This window comes from Meleagris gallopavo, chromosome 2 (genome assembly GCF_000146605.3).
Source record: "Meleagris gallopavo isolate NT-WF06-2002-E0010 breed Aviagen turkey brand Nicholas breeding stock chromosome 2, Turkey_5.1, whole genome shotgun sequence".
In the NCBI taxonomy this organism is placed as follows: domain Eukaryota; kingdom Metazoa; phylum Chordata; class Aves; order Galliformes; family Phasianidae; genus Meleagris; species Meleagris gallopavo.
The window spans coordinates 60,885,725-60,895,535 of record NC_015012.2 but is presented as its reverse complement, the minus strand read 5'-3'; the positions used below and the strand labels follow the sequence as shown (position 1 = coordinate 60,895,535).

The following is a 9,811-nucleotide window of genomic DNA, read 5'->3' as shown; positions in this document are numbered from 1 at the left end:
CGCCGCAGCCCGCCCGCCTTCGCTCGGTTGCATCAGCAGCGGCGACCTCGGGGCGCTCCCCTCTGCCCCGGCTCGTTTTTGCTGCGCCTTCAGTTCTCGCCCTCCTCCCCCCACCTTCCTGCGCTCCATTCGCGGGGCCCCTCCTCCTGGGCTGCCACCCCTCCTTTTCCCCTCCTCTTTCACAGTCAGAAAACTTGTTAAAAGCTCTGCCCGTGTTCCAAGTTAGAAAAAAACTTTTACGAGGTATCAGCACTTTTCTTTCGCTGGTGGGGAAGGAAGGATGAAAAATACAAAGCAGGAGTAGACTTTTAAAGTTTAAATAGACAGGTCCGAGCGCCTCAGCGTGCTCTTCCGTTTTCCCTTAACCCTCCAGAGAAGTACCCCGAGCCACTCGCACTGCTCATCAGCAGCGGTAAGTTGGAAGTTTTCCTTTCTCGTCTTTTGGTGTACACTTTTTTATTTTTTTTTCCTAAAAACTTTTTTTCACTCTAAGGATTTTGCACTTGTTTAAAAATATATATGTAATAATAAAAAGTTGTCCTGAAGTACTCGGTTTAAACTCGCAGGAATTACGCCGTGCTTTCCTTTCCTTTGTCATACTTTTACACATCTCTGAAAATACGACACTTCCCTCAACTTCCGACCTCGCTCCACGGGGAGAGGCTCTGCGGTGAGGTTGCAGCTGCGGAGCCGCGGACTTGTTGCTCCTTTTGGTGAAATCTGTGCCCCCCCTCGTACTGACCCAGAAAGAAGGAACGTAGGTGCGCTCCGCTCCTCTCCGCAGCTCAGCTCAGCGCGCCGCGTTCCTGCCCCACGCATTTCGCTTTCGTACAGCGATCCCACCGATGCCTGTTCGCTGCTCTTCATTAGGTGCTTTGTTAAATGCTGCTGCTAAGAACGTGTTGACTTCCACGTGGGCTTCCTGGCGATTTTTCCCTTTTTCTCTGATAATAGATGCGATAAAATCCAGACGTGGGTTACGGGATTCTAACCTAGTTTGTATATAGTTACTCTGTTTTAGCAACCTCGGTAAAGGGATTTTAGGGAAGGAATGTGAGATATCACGATACATCTTACCACGATGGCGAGGTTTCTGAGTCCTGGGTGGTTATAAATGAAAGCTATCTAGGAGGGACTGTGAAAGAATATCCACAGTCAGTGTCATAATCCCGATGTGACACATTCCTTTTATACTACCTTGAAGGCTTAAATACTTTCAAAACGTGGCGAAAAGGAATGATTGAGCAGCATCTCTCAGCTCAAAAGCTGTTCAAGTTGCAAGAGTTGGCACGGTTTCACTCTAGGTCTCTGCCCCGTGCCAGCGGGGAGAGAAGCACACCAGAAGGCAGAGAGGGGGACCTGCAGCTGGAGCACAGGGTGCGGGACCTATCTTATCGAGTAGCATGCTCTCCTCTTAACCAAGGAATACTGTGTGCTGATGTTTGTCCTCGCATTTTGCCTTGCGATAACCAGCGAGCCTTGTGCAGGAGCATATTTTGTCTGAGGAATTCTTTCAGATCTTAAAGGGTGAGAGCCCACGGCAATGGGGATGAAAGTGAGCCATGAGCACCTGGGCCTGAGTCCTGCGTGTGCGTGCGTGTGTGTGCCCGTACAGGGAGTGAGCTGCAGGACTCAGTGCAGCTTTTCATCCCGCCTGCTTCACATCTGGACAGCACACTGCACTGCCGAATTTAAGCCTCTGGTCTTTGAGATGTTTACTGAAGTGCTTCCTTCAAAAACTTCAAAGGCAAACACTGGCACTGACCCATGATACCTAACAAGCGTACAAATGGGAGAAGGGCAGCAGCAGGCAGTGTTCGGGAGGAAGAAGGGGACGCCAGGGATTTGGTTTCTGGCGTAAGTCTGAGTGCTTCCACACTCAGGAGTGCAAACAGATCCAACACTGTGAAGTTATCTCAGTTTTCACATTCTGCAAGTCTACGAGATTAATTTTAGTTGTCTCAGAAATGAACTCTGGATTAGGCCAAGGATTCCTGTGGGCACGAGGAAGGTTAGATGACATTGAGCAACATCTGTTTCATCAGCTATTGCTCTCTTTCCCGAGTCTCTAGTTTCCCCCCCTCAGTGCTACCCGCTGAGCTTATCTCGCATGGAGGCACCTGGCCTCTTGTTTATGCTATATGCACTTATTAGGATTCCAGATTTCAAGACCTGCAAGCACGATCTTCAGAGGGCCTGAGGGCCCCTCAAGGAATTCAGTGTTTCTTCTCCTAGTTCCTAAGCGAGTCAGAAAAGGGGTGAGTATGGGCAATAATACAGAGGGGAGACTTTAGCTGTACAACTAGAGAGTGCCTAAGAAAGTATTTCTGGTTGCTTTGGGCCCCTTTGCAGCTATGCTTTAGAAGTAAATTGGGTGTAGAGAGTAGAACATGGGAGAGAAAATCTTGTGGAGAAGATCTGCAAGTGACCACCAACATTGTGTGCAGACAGTGAGAAAGCAAACATTTCTGACGCTTTAAATTCTAGCTAATGCAACCATTTAGCATCTTATCTTTGGCAGATGAAACGAACTGAGGCTCATCTTTAGACCTGCAAATGAACTACAGCTTTCCAGGAGAATGTCAGACATTTGCTGATTTCCGTAGGATTTCAGAAAACTAATCTTCCCTATTCCAACCCATCTAAATGCTTTCAGTTGTACACCTCAGTTCTTTTCTTGACAGTATTGGTTGCTTTTGGGAGATACTCAGGTTGATTGATGTTCAAGGTCCAGAATCTTCTCTTTGATAGACCACTTATTTTTTATGTCTGCAAGATTTCTCTAGGAAAAGCAAAGATTTGGCCTGTTTTCCAACTCCTTCAGCTGCAAAATCCCATTTTAGATCCCGCTCTTACCCTTACTGTTCTTCCATCCACTAGCATGTGACCTTCTAACCCTGCAGTCAGACCTGGACATGTTACCAAACACCGAGTTTGCGTTATTCTTCATGGAAAATATGAACCAGATGGCATGGTGAATGCTGTCCATAAAAAATACTTCTCAGATTTCTTAATTGTGGCTTACAAGTCAAATTTCTTCTATATGTGATCATCCAAAACCCATGTAGATGAATGCTGTAATATCTCCTGCTGCTCTGTGTTGTTTTTTCCTATCTTTACCCACACACAGTAGAATCTGGAAGAAATCCATCTTTTAAAAAGTTTAATAGGCCTGCATTAGTCTATCACCCCCCAAAAAACCTCTTTGAAGTAATAATCGGAACTCATGAAATGTGTATATGCATCATCAGCTATATCCTAAAATTTCAGAACTACTGAAATTGCACCAGTCCCTCAGATCAAGCTGTGCTATTCAGTGGAACGGTTGAAAGAAATGTAATTGTTAAAAGAAGTGTAGATGCTGAAAAAATAGTTTTTGACTGTGAACTTCCATCAATTTCAAACTATTTACTAGTTAAAACATTTAAATATTTGTTTGATGCAAAACCTCTTCTTATACCTAATAAACATACAATGGAATCAGTTAATAAAAATGGTCTTTCAGTGTCCGGAAAGCAAACGAGTTATGTCCTGTGAATGAGTTTTCCCTGAAAAAAAACAAAGTATGTGTTTCGTAAAGCAACAGAATCCACTTAAGTGAAGGAATAATATATTTGTGCCACCACAAGATTATCTGATTAACAGCACAATGTTTTGAATGGATGTGGGGTTTTTATCACTGGCAAAGACTAGAGTGTAACTGATCTCTTTAAAAAAAGTTTCTTTTCAAAACTATGTATGAGTAATTCAAGTGTGGAATGTTTCCTCCTGGAGTTTATATTGCCAGAGGATATAAATGAAACTTAGCAATTTTGCATGCTGAAGTAAATTAAAAAATAGGTAGTAAATTCTCAAAATATTGCAGGTGTGGGATTAGGTAGGTCAAAACTGAAGTAAATCATGTTACTGTAATGGACCAGAGCAGAGTGTAATTAAAAAACAAACAACATATAGCTGCCTAGAAATAACACATCCCCTGTTTTCTTAATCAAACTTTCAATCTGAAATAACATTTAGACAGTAAAAAAGTACACCGAGTCTGAGGAAAGTCTGTTAATGCAGTAGTTTCAAATCATCTGAAAGCTGGCTAATTAAATCAAGAAGCTGTTACTTGAAAAAGGCTCCTTCTGTCCACTTCTACTGCTAGGACATGGAGAAAAGTTTGCCTGTAAAACAAACTTCACGTGCTGTATAGTTACAGACTGTTCTCTGTTTTAACAGTCTCAGCATGAGGGACCCAGTCACATTGCATTCCTGCCTTTCCAGAGCCCTCTATGCTCGTGTGCTGACGCCTTTCCTACCAAACTGAACCAATAAAGACAAACTAATCTTTTCCTAGGAATGACTAAACCTGGGAATGATGTGTCCTGAAAGGGTATGTTGGAAAGAAACATGCTGCGTGTCCCTGCCAGCAAGGCTTCCAGATTTAAAAGTCTGAAGAGAGCCTGATCCTTTGATGGGACTTGGTTCATATGAAGAACTAATTATGTGAGGAAGGGTCTGTATGCCTCAGTAGGTAAACTTCCTCTGCACTTCAGAGTGAGCTGACCAGGCGGGCTGCGGAAGCAGCCCTGGGTTATTTTGCAAGGGTTCAAAAATAATTGGCACCTCCGAGCCATTGGAGCAAGTACTTTAAACACTTGGCTCTCATTATTCTCTGACTCTTTCTGATAGCAAAAAAGACAGTGCTTTCTTATTTGGTGTAGCATATATTGTTATGATTGAGTATGCCAAATTTATAACTTTCTGTTTCCAGTGAGTCACCACTCTGTGAAAGAAAATCTCCTTGGTACTAAAACTTCCTATTTTATGAATTATCCAGAAATTGGGTGTTTTTGTTGTTTGTTTGTTTGTTTTCTATAAATAACCTTCACTGGGGAATATATCCTTGATGTGACGGGAAGGAAACTAAAGAGATTACTCAGCATGCATGGTACAAACATCTCTGCCCAGCAGCATCTACTTCAAAAGGGATGCTTTGTGCTTATTTTTTCTTGTAGGTGCCCAATTTCACATGCTTACTCATGTGGGACAAGTTAAAATGTAGAGTTTTAAGCAGAAAAGGTTACCATTCTCCACTTGATAAAAACTATGTATTGAGCTTTGTTTTTCCTAGGAATCTGGAACGTTGAGTAGAATATTTTACTTGTTTTTTGTCACCTCATGTATTTTTGGATATCCTTGAGAAGTGGTGCGTTTTCCTGAAACTTAAACTCAAGTTGAGAGACACAGTTTAAATTTGCTGTCTTTTACAGTTGGAGTGCAAATCGCCTACTAGGAGTTCCCTTAGAAAGTGCTCACTTGTCTTTCCTTCCTGGGTAAATCTTTTTTCCTTTCAAAGTGAAGTGAAGGAATTTAAATCTAAAAAGATGCAAATGAGGAGTTGAAACTACAGTAAATCAAGCAAGCCACAGATAGCCAGGAAACCAGTTCTTCCAATGTGGTAACATAAGCTTTGCTGTGCCTGATGCATTTAGTATTTTTGGCTCCTTTATAAAAATGTAGCTGAAGAGTACCAATATCGATCTTTGTGCTGCAAATACTTATTTATAAATTTAATTTAGAAAGCAAGATTTTCTGAAGCAAAGCGCAGTAAGAACTTTGCATCATTAGGAACTACACTCAGATGTATCACACACAGTGTAGTTACGTGTGGAACAGCTCAATTTAATATTGCCATGGAAAATGTTGTGCACATTTGTAATGATTAAATGTTAGGTATCTGACCCTACCATTAACTCAGTACATTTCTTTATGTAGATTATACTATGTTTTGCTTTCCTGATCTTTTAAAGAATGAATATGTAAGTAACCGTGGATGAGACACACTGAAAAGAGAGAAATCTTTCATTTATTCTTAGCATACTCAAGGAGTACTACCAAACGCTTCCACATCCTGCTTCAGTGGTGTGTCACAGCTGTTTTCAGCCTGCGGCAGCTGTTAGTCATTGAACTGCAGCTGCCACCAAGGAAGCTGGTTTTAGCCAACCACAGTGGCAACCAGGAGTTTTCATGGACTTCTTGAAAACATGACTGAAATTAGGAACTTCTTTCTTTCGCTTTGTTTGGAGACATCATAAAATATTTATCTTTACAGTTTCCCATACTTCCCAGTCCACCTGGAGACCAAGTGAAGCACATGAACTAGAACAAAGCTAACTGTTAGCATACTGTTAGCATTGATCTGTGTGTGATTCAGCTCATCAAAAGTATTAAACATCTGTCTTAACCATCAGTTGTTTTTTTTTTTCCTTTGTTTCCTTCTTTAGCTGATATCTCGCAAAGATGGGTGATTGGAGTGCCCTGGGAAAACTTCTTGACAAGGTTCAAGCTTATTCTACTGCAGGAGGAAAAGTGTGGCTGTCTGTCCTCTTTATTTTCCGAATTCTGCTACTGGGGACAGCAGTCGAGTCTGCTTGGGGAGATGAACAGTCCGCTTTTCGGTGCAATACTCAACAGCCTGGTTGTGAGAACGTCTGCTATGACAAGTCCTTCCCCATCTCCCATGTGCGTTTCTGGGTTCTGCAGATCATATTTGTGTCTGTACCAACCCTCTTGTACCTGGCGCACGTGTTCTACGTGATGAGGAAAGAAGAGAAGCTGAACAAAAGAGAAGAAGAGCTCAAGGTGGTCCAAAATGATGGTGTGAATGTGGATATGCACCTCAAACAAATAGAAATTAAGAAATTCAAGTATGGGATTGAAGAGCATGGCAAGGTAAAGATGCGTGGGGGACTGCTCCGTACGTACATCATCAGCATCCTCTTTAAGTCTGTCTTCGAGGTGGCTTTCCTGCTGATACAGTGGTACATTTATGGGTTTAGCCTGAGTGCCATCTACACTTGTGAGCGAGACCCATGCCCTCACAGGGTGGACTGTTTCCTGTCCCGTCCAACTGAGAAAACCATCTTCATCGTATTCATGCTGGTAGTGTCTTTGGTGTCTCTTGCCTTGAACATCATTGAGCTTTTCTACGTGTTCTTCAAGGGTGTCAAGGATCGTGTGAAAGGAAAAACCGACCCCTACTCCCACAGTGGCACGATGAGCCCTTCCAAGGACTGTGGTTCCCCCAAATATGCGTATTACAATGGCTGTTCCTCACCAACCGCCCCCTTGTCTCCCATGTCTCCCCCGGGGTACAAGCTTGTTACCGGAGACAGGAACAATTCCTCCTGTCGTAACTACAATAAGCAAGCCAGCGAGCAAAACTGGGCCAACTACAGCGCGGAGCAGAATAGGATGGGGCAGGCTGGCAGCACCATCTCCAACTCACATGCCCAGCCCTTCGACTTCCCTGATGAGCACCAGAACACGAAAAAACTGGCGTCAGGTCACGAGCTGCAACCCCTCACCATTGTGGACCAGAGGCCTCCCAGCAGAGCCAGCAGCCGAGCCAGCAGCAGGCCTCGACCTGATGACCTGGAGATCTAAGTTTCTCACTGCAGTACTTGCTCGACTATGAAACGACATGCATTGGAAGATGCAGTCAGTGCTGATATTGTTCCAGTGGAGGTGGTACTTAACAGTCTCAAGCAGGAGATTTTAACAATCGTAAAAACAAACAGGCAAACAAACTTTTAAAATACTTGCTGTTTTTTGGGGAGGATATGGGGTTGGTGTGGGGTGGTACAATACACATTGGTATTTAATGTAGCTGGTTTAAAGAATTTAAATACTTAAAAAAAAAAAGAAAAAGATAAGTAGTCGTTACTAAGGTATGGGGCTGTTTTTTCTAGAAAGGCTGTAAATATCTGAGTTTATGTGTATGTGCGTACTGTTGTGTTTGTTTCTTAAGAATCTTCTAAAACCCAATAATAACTGAACTCACATTTGTCAGGGTGAAGTGCTGTCTGAAGATGAAAAGGTTTTTCCTATTCAACAAGCAAAAAATCCAGGATTGTCTCTGATCATTTCCCTGTCAAGAACATTCCATTCTTAATAAGTGCACTTTGAAGGTAAACTTTCCTTGCATAGTCCTCCAGTTTGTTGAAAGGCTTCTATGAGGACAGTCTACGACTCAAATTTCAGAAAAAGCCCACCGAGAAATACTTTGGTCACCTGCTTTTCCAGCTCTTAATGCAGGTAGATTTAGTGATGTGCATAGGTGGAAGTGGGATGGCTTCATGCTCCTAGAACCAGCAACCACACTTTTGCCCACAGCAATATTCATGTCCTGCTGTTCACATGCAGTCTCATTAGCATCATATAAAACCCAGTTGGCTGTCACTTGCAGATTTAAGCATTAGGACAGGCAAGCAAGTTACTATAATTAATTTTATCACACCTTTACATATTTTAAGGGTGTACATGTGTGTGTGGACATGGAGGTAAAGGTGTACACAAAACACACTTGGAAGCATACACTGAGAAGCATACGCACACAGATTACTTGCAGTTGACACTTGCTCATGGATATTGTGAAGGTGTGGGCCACTATGGTGTTTACATTCTCTGATTCCTTCAATGCAAGTGAAGCACATGTCATATATTTTTTTAATTCTATATAATATTTTCCATGTATCCTAAATGGATGCTTTTTTAAAAATAAAAAATAAAAAAGGGCCTAATCCTGGATGTCTTGCTCTGGAAAATCTCTCTTTTAAGTCAGTGGGAGTTTTACCTGAGCAAAGTCTACAGGATCAAGCTCAAGATGTAGTGACCCATCTTCTTGCTGGCATGAATGATATTCTTTATAGAAGTTAGGGATGGAAAAGACCCATTCGGTCATCTAGCCAATCTCCCTGATAGGTAATAATGATGCTTGAACAATAGAAGTTGTAGTACTGTAAGCAAGCTTTAGTCTTTTATGTGAAAAACTTAGAAGAAATGCTTTGTGCTGGATTAATAATAAAATATGCCTACATGACTTTTGCAGTAACTGGTATTTTTCTTATACTAAGTATTCACATTTACTGAACTGTAGTGTCCACTCCGAGTTTGACAGTTAGGTCTTTCTAGATGGCTCTAGCAACTTTAGTGTTTACACTTAGGTTTTGTTTGAAATGCAAGTGAAGTTGAAAGGATTTTTTTAAAAAATACAATTCTAGATAATTTATTTGAAATAAATTCTAAAGAAATCTACCAGTTTCTTCAAATGTATTGCCTCTTAGCTGAACACAGATTGACCAAGGAAATACATAGCTTGGTTTCATTTTGCAGCAACACAGATAAATGGTTTCATTTACTACAGTATATTAATTTGTTTGACATTCCATGTTAAACTACTGTTGTGTTCAACTTCATTGCATGTTTGCAACCATAGTCCATTGGATCATGTTGTCTGGAGAACATTAGTCAATAAAGTTTTAATTTAGTATAAATACATGTTCTGATTGTCATTTACTATTTTATACGTCCATGTATTTTCGTTTCAGTATTGCAGTTCAAGCTCCTTCCTTCCCTCTTCATTTTTCCCTTGTCACGGTGCATTTCAGAAGCAGTCTTGGTAAAATCCATCTGGATTTACTTTGAATTGAAATTTATGAGGGCCAAATTCAGAGACCCTCACAGCTCTGGAACAAAATCATGCTCAGCATGAACTACTGAAATGTACATCTTGCCATGAGCCTCAGAATATATATAGTTACTTGCAAACTATTAGAAAATACTGTAATAGTAAGATACAGACACAACATTTTAAAGGTTTTTTTCATATGCAGACACTGTTCTACACTATGAAATCATTGCTTCAAGTTTACGTTCCGCCATGTAATCAGATTGTTTGACAGTTTCAATTTCTGAAAGGAAATCCTCACTCTCTCAATGAGAGTAAAGTGAGGATAGGATTTCACATAGTGCTTGCTGCTTCATC

General features: G+C 41.5%; 1 protein-coding gene across 1 annotated transcript; it reads left to right on the top strand.

Moving 5' to 3' along the window:
• Positions 1-156: 156 nt before the first annotated feature.
• Positions 157-9,324, top strand: GJA1 (gap junction protein alpha 1). Its single transcript, XM_010707430.3, has 2 exons — positions 157-412; positions 6,270-9,324. The coding sequence occupies exon 2, from the start codon at positions 6,286-6,288 to the stop codon at positions 7,429-7,431; it is 1,146 nt and encodes a 381-aa protein (XP_010705732.1). The 5' UTR covers positions 157-412; positions 6,270-6,285; the 3' UTR covers positions 7,432-9,324.
• The last annotated feature ends 487 nt before the right edge of the window (positions 9,325-9,811 follow it).